General features: G+C 31.2%; 1 protein-coding gene across 1 annotated transcript; it reads right to left on the bottom strand.

Annotated features, from left to right (window-relative positions):
• Positions 1 to 1,420: 1,420 nt before the first annotated feature.
• Positions 1,421 to 22,831, bottom strand: LOC124840679 (agamous-like MADS-box protein FUL-L). The gene is made up of 9 exons (XM_047316777.2): positions 22,672 to 22,831; positions 22,350 to 22,541; positions 12,840 to 12,915; positions 3,261 to 3,325; positions 2,740 to 2,839; positions 2,559 to 2,600; positions 2,447 to 2,488; positions 2,260 to 2,351; positions 1,421 to 1,750 (listed from the first exon to the last, which is right to left on the bottom strand). The coding sequence occupies exons 2-9, from the start codon at positions 22,532 to 22,534 to the stop codon at positions 1,651 to 1,653; spliced, it is 702 nt and encodes a 233-aa protein (XP_047172733.1). The 5' UTR covers positions 22,535 to 22,541; positions 22,672 to 22,831; the 3' UTR covers positions 1,421 to 1,650.
• Between the last annotated feature and the right edge of the window lie 1,383 nt (positions 22,832 to 24,214).

Here is a 24,214-nt window from a genome sequence, read left to right as displayed (position 1 = left end):
TGTACAGTGGATTTTGTGATGGTAACTTGTTTTCATAAGAATTTCAAATATTGTATACAAAATATGTTATTTGGATTGAGAATTTAAAAAGATGTCAAAGTTCTATGAATTTATGAAGCTAATTTGATTAAGTAAAATTATATATTTTTAAATTTTACTTATAAAGTAAGAATTTAAACTTCTCCATACTTTTTCATCTCTCAATTCTATCTTAGTTTTCTTTATATTTTGTCTTTGACTTGACTTCTGTCAAGATGTCATCGGTTTGACTAAAATTGAGATATTGCCAACTATTCTTCTTTTACTAATTCCAATTAGATTTCGTTTAGACTAAAGTCAATAATGGTTATTGCTTTATTGTCGATGTTATTTCTTATCAATATAACTCAATGGTAGTTCTCAACTTACGTTAATAAGAAAATTTCAGTCAATATCAATAATGTTTTTCGATTAATGCAATTAAAATATGTTGTTTACTTCGTGTTAGATAAACTACTTTTAAGTTGTTTATCTAGAATACATAATAATAGTTGAAATTAACCGAGCAGTGTGTGATAAATTAACATAAAATAAATGAATTTGTGAATAATATATTTTATAATTTAATATTTGAAAAAAAAAGGAAATCATTTTTCCAATTTAAGGAAATAGTTTATTTAAATCCGTGATATGGTAATATATGTTTGTTCTTGAATTTTCTCTTTAACTTTTTCAAAACTCAATGTTGAGCTCAACATTTTAAGTGACACCCTCTCATCTATGTCATGATTTTTCGTTGTTAATTAAAACCTGATTGGCTCTCATATCCTCTCTAAATTAGCAAAACCTTTGAATATCTTTAAAGTGGTATGTTATCAATAAATATTTTATAACCTTTTTTTCTATCTAAAACTTAAAACAATTTAAATACTAAACTATTTTTCTATCGAATTCCTTAAACAATAATTATGAATGTTAGAATACTTTACTATTTTAAATTTTTCATATAAAAAAATTAGGAAACCATACTAAACAACATATGAATAATGGGACTTCACATCTTATTCCTCCTCTCATGTAGCTTCTTCTATGCAGTGCCCCTTCCAAACGACCTTTATAATTGGAATGATTTTGCTTCTAATTATTTTGATATTGTAATCCATTAAAAGAAAAAATTTAAATAATAACTAATTTTATTGACAAAAAGATAATTATGTTTTAAACACCCTGTTCTAGAAATTTTGTTTTAAAGATTCTATTCCAAAAATCTCAGTTTGAAAGTCTGATTTTCGAAATCATGTCCAAAAAATCCACAGAAGAAATAATCTGAAAATCACTTTTATGATGGAAAGTTGTCCTAGGTAAGGCCCATTATCCTTGTTGAATATACTGTTTTGGTCCATTCGTAGCTTTGTTTCCTCCTTCTTAGGAAGTTTCTTACTGCATGGAAAATTCACTTGCACTATTTATAGTAGCATTCTTGACCAATGACATTTTTGGCAAAAAACCATAAAATTTGAAGGCACATCCTATTCAAGAATGAGCAGTTATCAACTTATACCACGCATGGCTATACCATTATTCTTTATGTTTTTGACACATACATATATATATATAGCTTATGCTTTTAATATTCATCACATGTATCAAACATAACACTGCCGCACTGCTTCATCTCGCAAACTGATGCAGCATCCATGGTGGTATCAGAGTAGTCGTACTAGGAACTGTTCCTCCTTCATCCACTTCCTCCACTCCTCCTGAATTCTGACTGCACCATTTTCACACTTCTTATAATCCCAAAACTCTATAATATATACACCACCAAGATTCTCTAAACAAATTCAACATCAAACCTCACCTAAACCATTCTTTTTTGTCTTTAACATAATTTCAACATGTTTTAACATTTTGTTAATAAATATAATGATTTTATAAAAACTCAAATTTATTGCATAAGATTATAGAAATAACAAAAAAATCCTATATAATTACAAATATTTAGATTATATATGATTTTGAATACACTGATTGTCAATTTAAATAATTCATAATAATCTAAGATATAAATATGGGTTGATGTCTATATTTGTGTAGTATTCCATGTTCGTATTTTTACCATATTACATAGAGAATTACACTATATTATCTCTAATTTAATATAGGAATCCCTAGATGAAATGAACACAAAGTGGTGGGAATAAAGTTTAAACAATAGACATTTAGAAACATTGAGTGTATGTTTGTTATAGATGGTGAGAAGAGAGAAGAGAAACATACGCAGGTGTTAAAGAAGGAACAAGTCTATGATGTAGTTGTAGCTGTGGAGGACACTGTGAACGTTCAGCCACTGCCTTTCCTTTGTCCTTAATCTACTCATCAATGTAACAAACAGGTCAAGCTTTTTTTCCTTATCCCTTCTCTTAATACAAAACTCATACATTACACAGCCACATATGGCTTCTACCTTCTTTGTAAGTGTTCCATTTTGCTCCTGCAGTTGCTTTGCCTGTCATATCCACACCATACTTTGTTACTATTATATGCAAATGTAGTTATTCTGTCACTCACCCTCCTACCTTTTTCTGCAGATCTGAGATCGATTCATTCATCACTTGGTTCTGCAACAATCATAGTCATCATATGAAGATAATTAGCCACTAGAAATTAATTTATATATATGCTATTAATCTTTTAATTTGAACTGCATTTTCTCCACTTGTTTCTTATTTGTTTGCAGATGATAGAGCAAATTTCCACCTTTCTAGTTCGGATGCGCTTTATAGCTGTGTCAAGCTGATGCTCCAAACTCTGAAGCTCTCTCAAGCTCAAGGGATCCAGATCTTGTCCAACAAAGTTCCTATATTCAAGATATCATAACTTATTTGTAATTTTTATATTTTTACAAAAAGTAAATGACTCTGGAGCATCTTCAAAACGATAAATTATTAAACATTATTATTTGTTCACGTAAATTAAAAATTAATAGTTGAAACTAAACATACTTAGTAGTTTTAGGCAATTTAACTAGGCATTTGTTGTGCAGAAATTTGTAAGCACGCTCTCAGAGATACCTTTTGTGTCTGAAGAAATTTGAAAAAATCACCTAAAATTTTGGTGTTAAATTGAGCGACTTTTTCTTAGAAATCATCATTTGGAAAAAAGAGCAAAAGGGTGTTTTTCGTGAGAAGAGAAGACAAAAAGGTTATAACTAATTGAAAGACTAGCAGCATGGCTCAAAGTTATTGTTAAGTTTATACCAGAAAGGATCAATAGGGTACCTTAAGTTTTTCTCTAAGACTTCAACTTTGCCGGTGAGCTTGAAGCATTGCAAGGACCAGTTGCCCTACAATAGAATGATACTGATGGTCAGAACATACGTATACACACTTAATTTCAAACTAACTTCAGCTTGTTTTTTAAAAAGGAAAACTTTGATGTGCTGCAAGTGTGTGTGTGTATATATATATATATATATATATAAAGAAGAAAAGAGAAATACTTGACTAAAATCCACAATTAACAAAAAAATATTACTTAAATCTAATAAATAACGGAAGTTATTTACATGTTGACACTCATTTTTTTTCTACTATCATCATCCTACACTCAATTAAATTAATATGTCAATAGAAAAAGCTTGTGTCAAATGTATTTTCGTAGAAAATCATACCTAATAAAGGAAGACAGCATTACAACATAAGGCATTGGTAGATCATTAATGCAATGCTAAAATATCTTTTCAACAAAGTTTACTAAAAGAATCATTTTCAAAGAGACCAGGTCAAATTTTTTTAATGATTAAAAGTACTTTTTAATGGTGACTATATAAGTAATCATTACCAAAATAGTTTTGGGACAACCTTTCATTTAAAGAGTGGTTGTGGCAAACATTATAATTATTTTTTAAGTTGGGATAATGCATTTTTTACTACAATTTTAGTCTCTTTGGATATTCATACTCCACCTTTCAAATTGTAGTCTTTGCATGATTTTGTTTCCATATCTTAAACAATCTTTGAATTAATGTGTTATTTGCAATATCTGCAATCATCATTTAGAGAAGTTCTTCTTTGACTTCTCGTCTTTCTTGAATATCGCTAACCTCAAATTTATCTTTTAACATTCTCAATGTTTTAAGGTGAAACTTCCTAATATACATAATAAACTTAACCACTTTAAGTGTAGTGAATTCAGTTTCGACATTAAAATTTTTTCCAAGTTCTCTTAGGATGACAAAAGAGAAGCTAACATGGGCATCCACTAGTGCAGTAAGAGGAAACGACACCGGTTAATTTCACTCATAGGCAGCGGTTCCTGAACCGAGGCATATTCAGGCCAGACAAAAAGTGGTAGACTCTTTGCCTCGGTTCCAAATCGAGTTATTTTGTCGGTCTCTACGGCCTCGGTTAGAACCTGAACCGAGGTAGTAGGATCTTTTTTTTTCTTTAGCGTGCTTCGGTTCTGATTTCAATTTCAGATTCTAATTTCAAACCCCAAACTAAAAAACGTTAAAAATGAACAAGACCGGCGCTTGGAGAGAATAATCCGAGGACATAACCACGCTGTTTCATAAACTCAACAAACTCAGATAACACAAATGGAACCCCAAAATTAGATGAATAACTGAAACCCTAAGTTGCAAAAACAAGAACAAAAACCCCAGATCTGAAAATGAAAAACCTAATTCTCCAATTCTCAATTTCAGAAACCCTAAAATGCCAAATCGAAAAACGATTCACTCCGTTGCCGCCTTCCTCGCAACGCGCCACCGCCGTCCTCACGCAATCGTCTCCATCGAAGAAGTCGGAGTTCGAACCTTCACGGAAGTGCTGCCGCTATCAGACGCGACCTCGCTGCTATCAAACGTGACCTCGCCGCGCCTCGCTGCTATCAGACGTGACCTCGCCGCGCCTCGCCGCTATTAGACGCGACCTTGTCGCGCCTCGCCGCGTCTCTCCACGTCTTCGCTAGCCACTCACCTCCATCACAACACTCTCGCTGCTCATCCGCGTTCAAGGGAAGAAGAGAAAGGGAAGAAGCTTCAGCATATACTGCCTTGCTGCTGGTGCGCGTTCAAGGGAAAGAGGAGGATCTGGGCTTGCTCCGAAAGGGATCTGGTGCGCCTTCAAGGGAAAGAGGAGGATCTGGTGTGCGTTCAAGGGAAAGAAGCTTCACCCTTCATTAGGTCACTAGGCCCACTTGGAATCAAAAAGAGAAAGGATCTGGGCCTATACGGCCTCGATTCAACATATAACAGAGGTAATATTACTATATTGTTTCTGTTTCGGTTCTTCAACCTAACTGGTGCCTATTAATATTGACTTGACTGACTTAACGTGTTGCAGGCGTGTTTCAGGTCTTTATGCTTCGGTTCTGCGTGCAACCGAAGCAGTATCACGTTTTCTGACCATTTCAAACGAAAAGCCTGGAAAGTTAGTATATGTTTAGGCACCGGTTGCCTTTGAAACCGAGGTGGTAGAGCTCTTCTGCACCGGTCTTCTTTGAACCGAGGCCTATAAGGTCTCCTTAATTGCGAAACTGCCACCGTGTCTGGATAGGCAGCGGTTTGGTGTAAACAGAGGTCTAATATGCTAGTTTAAAAGCACATTTTGTACTAGTGATCATTGCATCTTCGTCATTTACTTTGAGGCATACATATTGAAGCTTCATCAAGATTAAATTGAACACATTAAAATAAGCGTCATATAATCGAAAAGAGCTTTCTTTCTTTCTTTTTTCATTGGGTTTCTTCCACTAGGACAAAAACATTTTTTATAATGAATTTTTATATTAGTTATAATTCATTATGTACAAAAAAATATACAACAAAACTCTAAATAAGATAACAATTTCTATACTAGTTATAATTATAAATAGTATAAAAATAGATGCAATAACATAACTGTAAATAAGATAATCATTTTTATGTCGATTGTAGTTATAATTGATATGAAAAGTGGATGCGGTGTAATAAATAAGAAAACTTTCTATATCAATTCTAATTATAATCGGTAAATAAGAAAACCTACAAACTCTTCAACTCTCAAAACCACACACACTCCCATCGTGAATCCTCTTTTCTTTGGTCAGGCCACCTTTTTGCAACCATGCCAGTTCTTCTTATTTTCTCTCTATCTCTCTTGTCTATCTAAATGTCATCTCTTGTCACTAGACCACTCCTCCATCCAACCATGGTCATCGCCCACAACTTCGATTTCCCACAACATCCAACCACCAATAGATTTTCAAATTCCCATATAACAAAATAATTGTTATTCATATTTGATTATATTATTTTTCTTCCTTCCATGTTCATTTCTCATCCTTTAAAATTGACAGCTTTCATTGATTATCTATGCATAATATTCATAAATTAATATAAGATACTTTATTTGTTTTGGTTTAGTCCATAAAGTAACAATCACATGGTTGTAGGGGAGAGAATGGCGAATTGAGAGTTGGTGTTAGGCATGTAGCACGATAGTAAAGTCTCACACCTTTTTCTGTGATTTCAAGCTAGAGTATGCATCTTGGAGTGCTTTCCACTACCTCTCATGTATTTTTTACTAGTTCCATGTTTATGGTATATTACAAGCCTAGGTGGTTAAACATGTTGAAGTTTTCTTTTGGTGCCATAAGCATTATAAACTCTATAATTACAATGTAACAAAATGTTTAACCGTTTTATCACCTGTATACTTGTTTTGTTTCAATTTAGCATTTATAATTTTTTCACCATTCAAGTTCTGTTTCAATTTAGCATTTATAATTTTTTCACCATTCAAGTTCTGTTTCAATATGTTTGAATTTAGCATTAACAACCACCTTCATTTTTTTAATATATAACACTTTCTATACCGGATCTAGAACAAGTATAGAAAAAAATTTTAACCGGTATAAAAAAGCTTTTTTGCACTAGTGTTTAGTGTGATTTCATCACTTGACCATTTTGTAAAGATAATTATGGTAGTGACAAGAATGAGAGGTCCTCTACTTCAAGTTTTGTCCCCTTGAAGTGGAGAATTGATAAAAGGATTTTTGTTTCATGAAAAGTGACATCCACAGTTATAATGATATCGTGACTCTCAAGATGAAAGTATGTGCACCTCATTTTATTAGAAGGATAATCAATAAAATGACATTTAAAAGCTCTAGAATCTAATTTACTACGATTAGAATGAACAAAAATAGAATATCCACATTCATGCGATCAGTAGCTCTAGAATCAAGAATTCAAGTTGAGACAAAAGATAATAATATTGGAATTACTCTTACCTTTTATGGATAATGTATATGATTCACATGACCAATCATTAATTAAATCATTCTTCTCAAATGATTATGTTTCTCTTCATAACCTTTCATAACAAATATTGAATTAAAACCACAAAAATAAAAACGTAAGACGAGATCATTTAGCATAAAAACCAATAAATTCATATTCAAATCAAAGTCAAATAATATGTCACCACCCTTTTGAATGGGTTTAAGAGGTTTCATTGACCTTATTTGTGGCAGCAACGAGTGGGCTTTACAAGCCAAGGTGGGAGAGCTATATGCATTGATAGTAGTGGGATGCTTGATGATTGTGAAACTTTGTTAATGATGCATTTATTTGTGATTGTTATTAATGATGATGGACAACAATGGTAAGGGGTACTACTAATGTGTTAGCAATACAAAGATTGAAACTTTTTTTATACTAACTCGAAATATGTAAAGAAAAAAAATAATTATTTATAACAATCAAATTTGTGATAAAACATCGACAAAAAGGACAAAAGTATAAGCACTAAGTCATAATAGATTTCTTTGTGATTCATATAAATAGAAGGTTGGTAATGAAAAATTCAACACCTATAATTTTGACTAAGTGTTGAGAAAAATAAAACACGAAAACATGGTAATATTTTCTTTCTAAGATGAAAGTCTTGTTAAAAACAACATATCATGAAAGATATTAGTGTTCCGTGTGTTGATAAATGTGATAATTACTTATTATTAACCCTGATTAGAACCTCTTATTTGTCTTTTTATCATGTATTTTTGTGTTAAATTTCATGAATAGATGCAAAACTTGTATGTAGGTGTTATAGAGTTAGATACTTACATGTTTTTGGATTATGTGGTAGGAAATTGGAAGTTTGGATGCTTTAGTATTACTACCAGAATAGGCTCGCCCAATGAGCCATCTCCACTCACCCAACAAGAAAATGACAAGTTTAGCCTAGCCAAGAGGCCCAATGAGCTAGAAAAAGCCATGTACCTGAAAAGTGACTTATCGCCTAGTGAGAGGATTTGGTGGCCCAGCGAATGTCTGCTTTTCGGTGACTTTTTAAAGTGTCGAGTGGCGAAGAAAGGGATAATTTTGGATGTGAGAATGTAACTAAAGCTAAAGACACGGGTTGAGGCACTTCTAGGGCTCAAAACCTTCAGCTTCCTTCATTATTTTCATCATCTAATACATCCTTATATTCTAGAATATATATGAGTAGCTAAACTCCATTTCATTGGAGTTGGATGTAAATGTACCTAAACTCTTTTGTAGTTTTTTGTATGCAATAAAATATCTTTCATATTCCTTCTGTTCTATTTGTTTTATTCATTTGCATGATGGAATATCTATGTTATTACGTTAGTATCTAATTATTGGAAAATGTTTTGGAACCTAGACATGGATATAACAACCAAGAGGCTTGGCTCTAGACATAGACCAAGGCTTTTGGTCATTCTTGACATCTTTTCTTAATGTCAATCTTATGTTTTATTACATAAGGTATTAGTATTTTAACATAAAGGTTTATGACTTGTTTCTAAGGAATTAGGAATTGTTTACCTTTGATGTAGATGCTTGAATATGTTAGAGATATTGCACAGACGGGTGATTAGAGTTTGGGTAATGAAATCCAACTTTGATGAGTCTTTACCCATATTACTTTACAATCTTTATAACTAGTAGTTTTATATGTTTTAAACTTATTTCAATCGATCACTATTTATATTAATTTCCTAAACTAGTAAGTAAACATAATTATCTAGACAAACGCAAATCTCTTGTAGACGATATTTGGATCTACAATTTATATCAAGTGAACAATTTTGTACGTTTGCCAAATATTTAACAAGTTTTTGGCGCCATAGTCGAGGGTTTTGGTTGTTGTTTAGACAAATTATGTGTTGTCTATTGGCTTAAGCCTATTTCATTCATTCATTTACTCTTTACTCTTACTTTTGTACAGTGACATTGTGTATATATTCATTGTTACCTGTTCACCTTGTCTTTTCTAGTATTTCTTGTTTTGCATGAGAAGAAGAGAGTGAGCTGACAATCTGCTCTTTGATCCGGAAATTGAAAGAATAGCTTGAAGGAATAATAGTAGAAGAAGGAAAAACAGGAAAGCTAAAGAAGCAACTTTCATCCCTGATCAATCTTTCATCTCTTCATCTGATCAAGAAAGGGAAGACATTGCTGCTAATCCTAATGAAGAAGGTGAAGAACAAGCTAGATGCACATTGGCAGACTATTTTATGGTCACAAGGTCTCCTCATTTCAATAGCATTGCTCGACCAAGGGTGAATGCCACAAATATGGAGATGAAGCTTGCTCTCAATCACTTGGTGCAAAACAATCAATTCAATGGGTTATCTCATAAGAATCCTTATACTCATTTGGCCACATTCCTAGAGCTATGTAACACTGTGAACATTCATCAAGTTTATAAAACTGATATCTTTCTATTTAAGCCTCTTTCTAAAATTAATATTTCAAAAATAAACCTCATTGTATATAAAAGAAGTGCATTTCTATTAGATAGGATGAAGATAGACACTAGCAACTTAAAACAAAGTGATCTAGTGTATGCAAAGGTGGATGATATCCCAAAAAATCCTATAATTAGGAGTCATATGTTGTCAATGGAAGTTAACATTAAAAAATGACTCAACATACCATATCTTTTAACTATAACTCGTGTATTATGAAGGTAATATTGGCCTCATGTTCTTAATAGATAATGCATTAATTTTATGAAAGACGAGATGAACAAATGAAGAAATAGGTTAGACTATAGACACTAACAAATAAGAGCTTGCTATGAAATATGAGATGAAGTCTTTGATTCTTAATTAGGCATGGATACTACGTACACTAACCGTGAAAAAGAGGACATTTCACAACAAATTAGTTTTTCAGATGAAGGAGGATGATTATGACACCAAAAGATATAATGGTAAACTAGTTGTTAAAGGGTTTAACAAGAGTGGACTACACTTGTTCCAGTTGTGATACTAAATATTATCATGCTCATAAACATTATGGCTACTTAAGAAATATTCCAGTGTTTCGGAGTGTAGGGTCGAGATAAATAATCCAACATCCAGTAGATCGCCCAAGGGTCCAAATGTTGTCTTCCACTCCAAGTCCTCTTGTAGCAGTTCATCTGAATCATTCTGACGGAACATGTAGAGGTAATCTAATGCCAAAGTCAACTTAACTTAAAAGTAAATGCAATCACCTACATCCTTATCTCAAATATTGATAGACTTTGGGATGACTTTTGATTAGCAACGGTCTAATTACGGACTTTTGTTAGTAATTACATTTTAGTTTTAAGTTCTTTGGCATTAAAGTTAATTGCTTTGACCATTGACCGATCAATTAAATTGCTCAACCATTTGGTCCTAATGGTGGTTTATTTGTCCGTCTTATTAATAATTGACCATTTCATCTATAACTAACCCGACAGTCATCGGTACACCCACTATGCTTGTTTTCGATTGAATGAGTAATTAAAAACAATTTTATGAAATTAAAATTCATTCCTATTAGTGACTCGATGTTCAGTTGTGAAATTGGTCTTTAATACTTCAAAGTGACTAAATATTTACGACCGATTAATGACAACAATTTTGGTACTATGATTTTTGCTACTATTTATTTTCAATGGCTAGACATGTTAACAACCGATTTCGTTGGTGGCTAAAATGTTTTGTTCTTGCTATAAGACAATGGTACGAAAAGTTTGTTGGATTCTTGAGATATAAATCCATTTATATAACTTACATACTTTATTATATAATTTACATACTTTATGTGAATGATTTGCTAATAACATCAAGTTTAAATATGATGAAATTGAAAAAGTGAAGGTTAAATTGTAAAAAAAAAAAAATGACATGAAGAATTTGGATTCAAGAAAGAAAATCCTTGTAATGCCAACAAAAGAGATAAATAATTGAAATAGCTAGAAGGATGGTTGTCAAAACTAGAATTCATTTGTACTAATAGCTAGATGTCAATACATATAGCTTATAATGATAAAGTAGTGATACTAAGAAATATCTAATAAAATAAGAATCAAGCAAACATATTGATATTGATAAGGGTAGTAGTTATTTACAAACTGAAGTTGCTCAACTTTAGTTGGTCTAGAAAAGTAGCAAAAGAAGGAAGTTGTATTGGTAGAAATATGAAAACAAATTGATGTCAATCTTCGCATTTTATAAAATAATGAATTTTAGTAAAAGAAAAACACACCAAGAATATTAGTGAAATAAAAATTTTATTTATATTTCCCAAGTGTTATAGGATTGTGAGTTAAATTGTATGCATTTATTTTAAAATTTTCTCTTTTAATAAAATATTTGCAGCAACTAAAAAATATAAGCAAAAAGTTAACTGAATTTTATTATCATTTTGAATTATTATTTTATATTTATTTTGTTTTTAATAAATTTAATTATAAGAAATTTACATCAATTTCATGTAAATTGAATGGCTTCTCTCTTTAACCTGTTGTCTAAGAAATTATTATGTGATTTCTCTTTTTTATTGTAAATGAACTACTGAAAAAATTGATTAAAGGCTTTTTTCAATTTCACTCTTGTTTTGAGCACCCCAAAAACAAGGGATTGCTAAAGATTTGTTTCTCCTTCTCTGCATTTGTGCAACCTATTAGTTAAACATTTTCCCTTTTCTCTTTTTCTCCCTACAACTGCACAGTCACTTCAAGCTTCTCATGCTTACACTTTATCCCTCTCACTTTCTGCTACAACACAGATTCTTACAGTGTCTTTCTCACTCTTGCTTCACAATTTGCTAATCATTATGTGTTGATATGATTATAAGGGAAACTTAGCAAATGACACCTAACTTTGAAAGAGGAGGCTTAACAAAACCAATTCTGGATGTCATTAAGTGAATGCATTTGAAATCATATTCTCTTTAAAGTTTCAGTTTTTATGAAAAAAACACTTCAGTTGATTAAAGGAAAAGAGTGTTAGAGTGTTTATAGGTCACTTTTTAGACATGACTTAGTTTTTTGCTCCTAGGGTTCCAAACCCTACAGTTATGTTGGATGGTTTTATTAAAAAAGTGTACATGTCCATATATATTGTCTCTCTACCTAATATCAGAATGAAACCTCGTTTACATTAAACATGATGTTAGATTACAAAAGTTTTCTCTTCCTGTGTTCTAGCTCTACTATGCATGTTCCTTGTGAACATCTAAAGAGAATCCTACACCTGTACGCTATAAATAGCCTCTTTTTTTACAGTGTGATTTTGGTTCTTCGGTTTGAAAACTACACGATTTTGATTGTCATCAAACACTCGTAGAAATGTTAAGGTAACAAAATTTGTATAAATAATACGCATAAGCTTCATGTATACCACAAAATGCATCTTTCCGCCACATTCATGTAAAAACTTCCATTATATATGAAAACAGAAGTTTAAAAATCACATACTAGCAATATAAGTTATTTAAATACAAAAGCTCAGATATTCATAGTGTTGGCGATGCATTATATATATAGATAGATAGATATTAAAAAAGCTGTGATTCGAAGAGGTACCTGTGATTCATCACCATCTTCAACAAGTTGCCCTATGTGGGCGTGTCTCTCATATCTTTCAAGGACGTTTTCCATACTGTCACAATAGAAACAATAAAACATTAAAAAAATTAATACTCAGAAGTATATTATTCACTATAAAATTACAAAAATAAATCAAAATATACGCTAATATATGTAAGAAATAAAAATGTGACACTGTTCTATTATGATCATTAAAAAAATATTTTTTGTATTTGTAAAAAAAGTGATAAAAGAAATAAAATAGTGAATGTTGAGTGTCTCTGAAAATTTATCCTATGTCAAAATAATACTACCTGTATAGAAAAGCAATATGTAAAGTGATCGTATTTGCATTTTATACATACTTTATCTGGGTATATCTTCATTGTTTTCAATTATTGTTAATTAACATCTTAGGATACTTAGAGTAGGGTACCCTCTGGTTAAGCTGTGATTTCAACCTACGAAACTAAGGATTATTCCGAATATTCTGCAACAGTGAGTGCTTCTACCAAATTATAGGAATAGTTGTTAGGGTCCTGTTGGATCACATGGCATGGCCAAATGGAAAAATAGCAAAGTACACTCTCTTTTTGGAATGGATGGTTTACATAGGAAAGAGAGAAACATGTATAGAGAGAATGTAAGAGATGTCATTATAATAAAAATAAATGAGGCAAAAAATAAGGTGAAGAAAAAGGATAAATTATTCTGCTGAATGTTTTTCTTACTATGTAGAATCGCTGTTATACTAAATATAAAATTAGATTTCCAATTGAAATTAAAAATTGTATTTAATTATTAAGTACTTTTAGAATCAAAATCATAATTTTGATGTTGGATAGTTTTTCATATTTATAGTACAACTTAAATTAATCCTGTAAATTCTTAAACTTTACTCTTAGTTACCATCCTACATTCTGAAATAAATCATTTTCTCCATTTCATTCTGTTTTATTTTTTTTAATTTCTGACACCATTTTCATCATCATCATCATCACGTATGCATGATATAACTATTAACTTGACCATTATTATCATTCTCACATTAAAAACAAACCATTTGTATCCTCTTAACCTATACTCTTCAACTCCATAATACAACCAATATAACTTATCAATTCAACTGTTCAAGGAACAAGTTTAACTGTGTAATTTATTTAGATTATTCTATAAATTATTTAGTTCGATAATTTTTTATTGGATATAATGTTTTATTGTTTTTTTTTAAATTGCACTTTGAGTTATTATTAATTTTACTCTACATTTATTTAAAATCAACATGATGCTACTTTCTAATAAGAATTTGTGCAAAGCATAGTTTAGTAAGATATAATATTTTTATAATTGTGGAATAATATTTAATATGTTTACATTTATGTTATTTCTATGATATTTCAATTCATAAATAACTATTGAGACAGTCCAACTAATAATTTCTATATAGATTAAAATTTTCAACCAAACTCATCCATTTTTTCATGAACTCAGGATAAAATTTAAAGTAATGTATGATGAAGTATTGAAAACTATGTTATACAAAGAAAATCAATTTCAAGCTTATAAAACACTTTAACTTATTTAATGTTCCATTGGCGAAAACATGTGATATGCATATTCATAGTAATTGAAGTAGGGACATAAGTCTGAAAGTAACCATAACAACAATCATTATAGCAATTAAATTCTGACAATATGATGGCTCATCAACAACATCAAAAATATCTGTTGGAGCAGTAATGGTATGCAATAAAAAAAAATCATGTAGGAGTAAGTTAGAAGAGTTATTATTCAGTCGACAAGAATTGAGAAGCAAACAGAATAAATTTTCATTTCACATTGCAGAAAAACGAAAATTATTTACGATTTATTGACTGATATTCACTAATAAAAAAATAATGATTTTAACTCGACCATGACATCGATTTCATCCCAATCGAAGCATAAAAAGACGTGATGACATTTTTGTAATTATCACAAACGTATATGTTTCAGTTAAAAAAATAATCGAGGTAATAACATAACTGGAATATTTTTTGTGATAGACTTTAGGTAGCGGTTCTTTATAGATTCGAGGCGGTAGAAGCCTATTGCCTCGATTAAAAAAATAATTGAGGTAATAACGTACGTTTAAGTTTAAATTTCGCGAACACAAACATTTTTAGACAGAGTGTCTTCGTTTAGGTTTAAATTGCGTTGCTGCTTTCTCTCGCTCTTGGGGTTCTCTCTGCTTCTCTCCAACTCTGGTTTGTGTTTCGCATGGAGGGAAGACTCCCTTTCGCTTCTCGGTGTTGGTTCGTTTCTGCAGGAATGGAGGCGACTTCGACAGCTTAGACGCATCTTTCTTTCTCGCGATGTGGTGGCAGCAAAGGGAAGTCGCGTCTAACTCGAGCTTTGGGTGGTTTCCTTTGTTTGTTTTATACAGATTGGTAGCACAAAGTTTAGGGTTTCTGACCTTGTAGCGATTTGGGATTTTTTTGAATTTGATTCATCTGTTTTGGGACTAGAGTTTTGGATTACGATTTGCAAATTTGGGGTTTCTATGATTGCAAAATTTTCTTGCAATTTGAGATTTCAAATTAGGGTTTTAATTATTCTTTAGTTTTGGGAATTTTTGTTCTTGTTATCTGATTTTGTGATTTGAGGATTTAGGGTTTTCGTTTCGAGTTTGGTTTTTTATCTAGTGGTCTTGCTCGTGTATTTTGTTTTGCGGTTGGGTCTGGTTGTGGTGGTCTCCACATTGGAGCAACCAAGAGAGTGGATGCAGGTTGGATGTTAGCGGTGATACTGATTTTAAAAAATTCCATATAAGAGAATGTGATTTAAAAAAAATAAAGGGCTTTGGCATCAGTTCTAGCTTGAATTGTTGTCATAGGCCCATGTTATTACCTCGGTTGAACCAAGGTTATAACTCCTCCACCCCCTTTTTTCTTCCTTACTACTTCGGGTGCAGAAGAACCGAAGTAGAAACCTTGGACATATTACCTCGGTTGGAACCGAGGCCAAAAGTCTCCAACTTTTTTACCTCGCCAATATAGACCTCGGTTCGAAAACCGAAGCGTATTGTCAAAAGCAACCGCTGTCGTTTCCCTTCGCTGTACTAGTGATTTTTATTGAATTATTAATGAATATAATCATTGTTAAATTTTAGTTATCGACGAATTTATTAATAGATGTGATTATTTAATTTATCAGCAAATATATTTGTCAATAAGATTATATGTGAATTTATTGATTTATTTACCAACGAAATAAAATTTATCGGTAACTTATTTGATGAATACAAATTGACATTTTAAATTCTCTTTTTCAATTTATTTTTCTTTTTCCACAATTTCATATGCACAATTCTAGTTCTAGTGAAAATTCGTAACATTATCCTAGTCGTGACCATTGTAAAGTTGTCGTGATGTGGCCATTGTCCACCATGATCGTTCGATGCCAACTTTTTGTTTATGGGTTGAATGAGCTTGTTGTCGATGGTCTTTTACATTTTCTGTTGTTTCGCTCTTCAAAGTACCCTGTCATTGTTATTGTTGCACCAGCCGTGGAGAGGCTTTGTCGTGTTCGCTATCGGATGGATCATCGAAGTAAGTTTTGATGTACAATGACCATTGTTTTTCACTTGTGAATGTTCTTATGAAGTTTGTGATGAGGAAAGCCTTCACTGTGTGAATCAACATAACTTTACTAACTTAATCAACGATCACCTAGCTTTCCTTTTTATCCATTTTGCATTATGGGACAATTTTGTTGTGTATTTTTGTGTTAGACTCGGGTAGCAGTGTATAGGTGGTTATTGGTTAGTGATTGCATTGGAAAAGACTTTATTTTTGGGTGTAGGTTTAGGTGTTTGGCAAGTCCATATACATTGAACCTTGAGTTATAGAATAATGGATATCTAGCTTTGGGTTGTTGGTTGAAGTAGAACAAGAGTTTTCCTTATTAGTTAACTAGGTACGATTGTTTAGGTTTGTTTGGTGAAAAATAGGGTTGAAGTAGGAAATCACATTTAGAACTACTTTGATATAGTCATAGGCTTAAACTTTGCATAACAGTCTAGCAGGCTGAGCTCGATAGCATAATAGACTGAGCTCAACTGAGCTTTACAACAGAATAAGCCAAGCTCAATAGATGCAAAGAATGAGCTCTACAGTTGTAGAGGATGAGCTCGGTAACTCAACAGGAGGAGCTCGACAACATTACTGGATGAACTCGGTAACATTACTGGATGAGCTTGGCAATATTACAAGATGAGTTTGACAACTCCAAAGCTAGGTTGTTAATCCTAAAACTTCATCAGATGCACAAACAAACTAATTAACCTAATCTATTATTTATACTTCCCTAGAACTAATTATAGAACTAACCAAAACCTACATTAGACAAAATAACTAATCTAGTCTAGTAACTAAACATGATAGAGACAACCTTGGGTAGAACCTCCAACGACCAAAACTTGATTAATTGAATCTTTAAATTTAAAATTTAATGTTGGGGTCAACTATGCATTATTAGTCATTTTAAGTAGTGGTTCAAATTTGATAACATAGTTGAAGTTCTCATCCATAGTAGTTAGATGTATAACCGTTGTTAAAGTGGTAAGAGATGTTTGAAGGAAACTTTTGTCCTAAGAGTTGGAGAGTTTTTCCGAACGGCTACAACAATATAAATATTATGCTCTCGATAGAGAGATTAGATGTTCATGTATCAAGTGCAAAATGTACTAGAATTTTGAAAAACGATGTAGTTAAAGTTTACCTATACCAAAAAGGATTCATCCCAAATTACAAGATTTGAACATTTTATGAAAAAATTCCCTCTGTTCATTCGAATGCATGTGAAAATTATCACCCATGCAGTTTAAGCACTTTTGTATATATCTATGAGATTGATCAATTTATGTATATGCAAGAAATGATAGATAATGATATTAGTTGACATGAACAAGGAGACAATACTTAGTTAGAAGAATCTCCAAAATGGAATTACTTATAAGTTTTAAAATGATCGACAAAAATAAATGAGTTTGTATTTAAAAAAACAACAAAGTCAAAACTTTCAATATGATTAAAGAATAAGTTTGTATTTAGATATATATCTATTGACAATTATCGTCAGAAGATATCTATCACTAATTCTTGCTAACACTTTTATCAACATATCAATAATCCACTAAAATTCATGTACTTTTTTTACATGTACTTTTTTTACAGTTAAGATTCAAATAGAGAAAATAAAAATAAAAGTGGAATAAAGCAATTAATATGCTAGAAACATGTATAGACAACGTAGTATTAGAAAAAAATATGATATAAATGGTATAATTATCTCTTCTATGGGTATGCATTCATGCAATACTTATAACTGATATTACCTTTAAGACTATTTTTTTCTTACCATATGCCATCATACATTTTTTTTTATATAGCTTACATAATATCCTACTAAAATAGTGCATAACTAATTTCTCCTCTCCTTTTTTAGGGAAATTATTAAAAAAAAAGTAGAGAGTGATTGGTGTAATTTGAAAAGAGATGTAGATATTAACAAGGTATTTTATATATATAAATACAAAAATATATCATTACTCGTTTTTATTTAGACTTAAAATTGTACGAAGATTATGTCAGCTTTTTCTATTGCTAGAACCTGCTCTCATGGAAGTGCAGTGTTCAGAACAATAAACTCTCTCTCTCTCTCAATATCCATTTCTCCATAGATTCTCCACCTGCAAATGCAGTGTCTGAGAAACCAACAAAGGTTAAATACCTATCAGCAGATCCAAAGAGGAACCTCAACATTAAATGCTGTGGAGGAAGAACTCCATAGTCCAATGTTTTTCAAGCAATGCTTTTTTCAGAAAAAGATGGAGTCAGAAACCTCTTTGTGAGCAAAACCCTATGGGTTCTGCATAACTCTTAATGCATGATGGTGGTTGAGAGAGAAAATCGTTCAGAATACTACAATGCATTGTTTGCCTAAACATGAACATATGGCAGCACAGAACCTGTTGACTTGTCAGAGAGGGCCCTTCATGGCCATAAATACTTTCAATCTTCAAGAAGAACATCGAACAAGAATGTTAAAGAACAGCCTTACACGGTTCCCTAATTGTCGACGGTTTTTTTTAATAATTATACATGTTCTTGACTCAAACACCGATGATTAACATTTCTGGACAAATCTGGTTCATGGCTTTTTAATATAACAGTATGTCTTTTTTGTTTAATTATGTTTTTTATGGACTTGTTCACTTGAGTGGATTTGAGGGAGAGTAATTGAGGGGATTAGAGAGGATTTGAAAATAATTTTTTTTTGTTGATTATTTGAATGAATTTGGAGGTAAATGAGATTGGATTTGGAAGTAAATTTTTTTAATCTGTCACGTCAATCAAATCCTACACTAATTCTCACAATCTTTACTTCCAAATTCATTCTCACTTATCTCAAAATTGACTCAAATAAACAACAACAAAATTTATTTTCAAATCCTCTCAAATCCCCTCAATTAGTCTCCCTCTAATCCACTCAAGTGAACAAGGCCTTAAATTTGTTTGAGAAGGAAAGTTTAAGTTTAATTTAATTTTATAAACTGATATGATATGTAAGATAAGCTTTTTATATACTTATTATATATTAATAGATAGTTAGATAATAATATAATAACAAATAACACAATAAATTTAACAAATATAAATAAATTTAAAACATCAAGCACAAAAGGAACCTAGTATGCATATATACAGTCATATGTATTCACCATAGGACCTAGTGCAAGAGATGGAATTCTACCTAAGAGGGTATTGATTGGAATATATAGACCTTCCCAGACTGTTCTCAAGATTTTGGAACTGCAACCTTTTCACGAGACAACAACTATTTCTCTTCAAGAAACTACTCTTGTATGAAAATCTAGATAAATCCAACAGATATAATTGGTGTACATAGAACAGATTTTTAGTTTTAGCATTACAGTAAGTTTCTTGTCAGAAATTAGTTATAAATATAATGATGAATATTTCATGCCGTGATGACCAAAACAACATTCCTGTGTCTGTAACTATGTCTTAAACTTTATAACTCGTGCATGCTCAGCAAAGAAGGAACTATATATCTGTTCAAACACTCATGGGTAATTTGTTCGTAAATTGTATCTACAGATTTTTTAAGTTGGCCCATATTAATTGTTCATCCATAACAACAACATTTTATCACAGATCATCCCAACCCCAAATTAAAACTGAATAGAGAGTAGCCATATATAAAGATGCATGTATTACAGATAGACATTTATGGCATCTGTAAACCAAAATTAGCTTGAAATTAAGGAATTGAGGATCAAACTCTAGATATCTGTATTTCATAAAATTCTACAAAAAATACTTTTAAGAGAAAGATATCAGAAAGGCAAAATACAGTTTCCATTTGATTAAACTAAAACTTTGATTATTAAGATTACGAGTTTTGATCAATTTAGTTACTCACTTTACATAGCACTGGTTTAAGTTTGACTTTACAAAACATTATTTTAATTCTTTCCAATGAAATTAATGTGTGATTAAAATTAAAGTATATTAATGTTTGACTTTACAAAACATTAATTTCAATTATTTATCAGTTGATCCCTCACTACATTATTTTAGTCCATTTCATTGAAATTATTCTGCAGCAAAAATAAAATACATTTTACTACAAGAAGGGTTAAAATAAATGGTAATGACTATAATGTTAGTGATCACAATGTGTGCTTATTCATGAGAATCTACACATGTATTCAGAGAGAGAAATAATATATAGAGAGAGAGAGCAGAGAGAGAAATGATATATATATATATATATAGAGAGAGAGAAATGATATATATATATAGAGAGAGAGAGAGAGAAAGAGAGAGGGGGGGGAAGATTAAACATCTCTTAAAAGTTTTAAAATATTCAGTTTAGATTAATACTATTAATATACGTGAATGGAATCTTAAAATTAAAAAGAGAAAAAACAAAATCTATACGAACATATCATTCCAAAACTGTACTATCTTTGACCGCTCTAATATTCTCAGGAAAAAAAAATGCAATTATATCACACAGTAAAAGCTACATATATAACAGAAAATTATCAAAAAGTTAACATACTATCTTTTGTTTTAATATTTAAAAATTAAAGGAATATGGGAGATTCCGGAGCAATGCTTAGTTTCTATTTAGAAATTAATAAATTTATGAAAAAGAAACAGGTTGTGTAAGAAAAAGTGCCTGCAGTCATTATGCATATTTAAAACACAAGAAGAACAGAATCCTTTTTATCAGTCATGAAATTGTATTTTTGGAAAAGATGAGGAAGAAAGGAACAGACAAAACTGTGATTTAAGACTGACGATGAAGATAGACAAAGATTATTTCATAAAATCAAGATGTATAAATAATATAATTATTCTTGGTTACTCTTCACATCCATGTTACTAATGGTGCATGAATCCCAAACTCCTCTCACAAATATCAATTCCTTTCACTTTCTTCTCTTCCAACATACTATTATTATATTATACTGCATAATATTTATAGCAGTGTATATAAAATAATCAACAACATCAGGCTACAAAATCTTAGTGTAGCAGCCAAAATGGCACGGAAAGCTCTAGGGTACTCTGAATGTATTTGTTTGGTGGTAAATCAGCGTATTTATAGTGAACAAACAAGACAAAATATTGTACTATATATAAGTATCAATACACTTCATAACGATGGAGCTCAGCGTTATACTCAAAGTCCAATATAAGTCAGAGGTTTATTAGTACTGTTTCTGTTTGTGCCAGAAAATGATACACTGTCTTCAATATTAAATTCACCAGTAAGATTTATTGAAGTAAATATAAGCACATTCAAAAAAATAATAATAGAAAAAAAACATTCCATGGTTAGAACCAGAATTAGATCAGAAGAGAATGAAAACACAAGATCAACAAATTAGAAAGATCTATCGTGTTAAATATTTCGTATTTCACTTTCCGGCTAAAAATCGAGTACCAAAGCTTAGAAAAACAATCTACAATTTGATTTTGAATGCAAGGTTAAGGTTTTTGGTAACTTGAGAACCACAATTGTGGTTGTGTACATTATTTTTCTGCATAATTTCCTACAGCAACAAAGATACTGGGATGAACTGTAAGTGTGATTATAATTTAAAATCTTGGTGAATGCTCTTTGTGGGGTTGACTTTTAAGCAAGGTGGAGAACGAAAAAAAGTGGAAAGATAAACAAACAAAAAAGAGATAATTAACCAAATAACTGGTTAATTTAGATAGATTTGCAAAGTCCAGAATTTCATGTATGTATACTTATAAGTATATGATTTAGCAAATGCATAATCAAGCGAGAGAATCATGATAGTGAATATAGAAGAACCCAACAAGGAATGAATATGGGGAAGAACTGAGGAGTGAAAGAAGAGAAAAGGAAGAAAGAAACAATTAACGTGGTACTGAAAAGGTGGTCGGTTAAATAACGAACCTGGATTCAGACGAATAGTCAAAGAGTTTCCCTTTGGCATTGAAGACAATCAGTGCGACTTGAGCATCACAGAGCACAGAGATTTCATGAGCTTTCTTGCGCAGCCCGGTTCTCCTTTTGGAGAAGGTGACTTGGCGACTGATTTTGTTCTCGATCTGCTTCAGCTGAACCCTTCCTCTTCCCATCTTCAAACTTTCCCAATTAAGAAAGACCAAGTAAGAAAAGGGAAAGAAAAATAGATAGACAAAGAAAACAGCACGCAAATAAGGAAACCCTAGAGTGAGTTCAGAGCAGAGAGAGAGAGAGAGAGAGAGTGTAATACCTAAGGGAAGATAAAAGAAGAAAAAAAATGGATTAAAGGAGAAGAGAAAGTGGGTGGTGTGAGTGAGGAATTCGCGTATATAATAGCATGGTATCTTTCTATTTTTGTGGTGTGCTAAGACGATTCGAAAGTGAAGATAGTTTCTTCCATGCTGAAGAAAAGTAAAAGGATAATGGAAAAAATAAAAGGGGTGAAAGAGAGAGGAACGAGGTTTGGGTTTGGTACAGTGCGGTGTCGAATTTGTATTGGAGGAGGAGAATCGGGTACGATGCGTTGTCGATGAGGGATTGTTGGAGAGAGACACGTCGTTTATGTCACGGATTATGACAGCACCTTACGAGGTTGTGGGGTCAGCTTCCACACATGCGGAGGCCAACATGGAAATATGTTTGCAATTGCTCTGTTTCTTTATACCACCAATGTCATTCCTTCTTTACTTCTAACATCTTTTCTTATCATTTCCAACCATATATAAGGTAATCTATCATATGTAGTTATACTAGTAGACTTCTTCATCATCTAATTCATATACAACTAAGTACTCAGGGCTTCCTATAGTTTAAAGGTCGATAGTAAAATATATTATATATTATATATATTGTGTAGAATTTTAATCTCAAAATGGAGACTTCTACGTTTCAAACAAGATTCATAAATTTATTATTTTAAATTTTTTGTTGAAAGTAATTTCATATATTTCTTATATATAAAATTATTCATAATTTTAAATTAGTTAGGATCTCATTTTCAAATTTTTGTACGAAATTTTTTAAGTATGTTTATTTGAAGAATCAAACTGTCGACATTGTTTATATTATTAAAATTTCATACTGACCAGTAATAAAAAAATTATAATATATATGAATAAGTGTATTAATTTTATAAAATTGAATTAAGTTTAAAATTTCCTCTTCCTAAATAAAAGTTTTATACACAAATGAAGACTTCCCTTTAAAGTTTTGGATTAATGATATTTTCAATATTTCTTTTATATGTAAATTGATTCATACTTCAAGACTTGTCATATTCCAATTTTCCATGTTAGATATCAACTATTTCTTCCTCCACTCAGGATCGAGTTCTAAAATAAATATTTCAAAATAAAAGGAATACTTATTATCTCAACACCAATTTTAAGAAATTTTTTTTATTAAAAATAGTTAAATTAATCACTTTTAATTAACATAAATTGTACTTCTTTATTTCTACTTATAATTTTATTTAAATAAAGTGTTATCGTGTTTATATTAATTAATTTATTATTTTTTATCCTATTTAACTAAATTTTTTAAAGGACATTGTTTATAGTATCTTATAAATAAGAAATAATTAATTTTATTATTAAACATGTTATATATGATATAGATATGACTAAATCCTAAAATATAAAAGTGAAATGACTAAATCTTAATACATAAAAGTGAAATGCAAAAGTTTTACTTTATAAGTTGATTGTATAAAGTTTACAATCGTTATATGATAAATGTGAGAGATTCAACGTCAGAGGAAGTATTATGATTTCACATTTATTAACAATTCGAAA

This window comes from Vigna umbellata, chromosome 4 (assembly GCF_029865625.1).
Source record: "Vigna umbellata cultivar VRB3 chromosome 4, Vumbellata_1.0, whole genome shotgun sequence".
In the NCBI taxonomy this organism is placed as follows: domain Eukaryota; kingdom Viridiplantae; phylum Streptophyta; class Magnoliopsida; order Fabales; family Fabaceae; genus Vigna; species Vigna umbellata.
The sequence above is the reverse complement of the archived record's forward strand: the minus strand, read 5'-3'. Positions and strand labels throughout refer to the sequence as shown.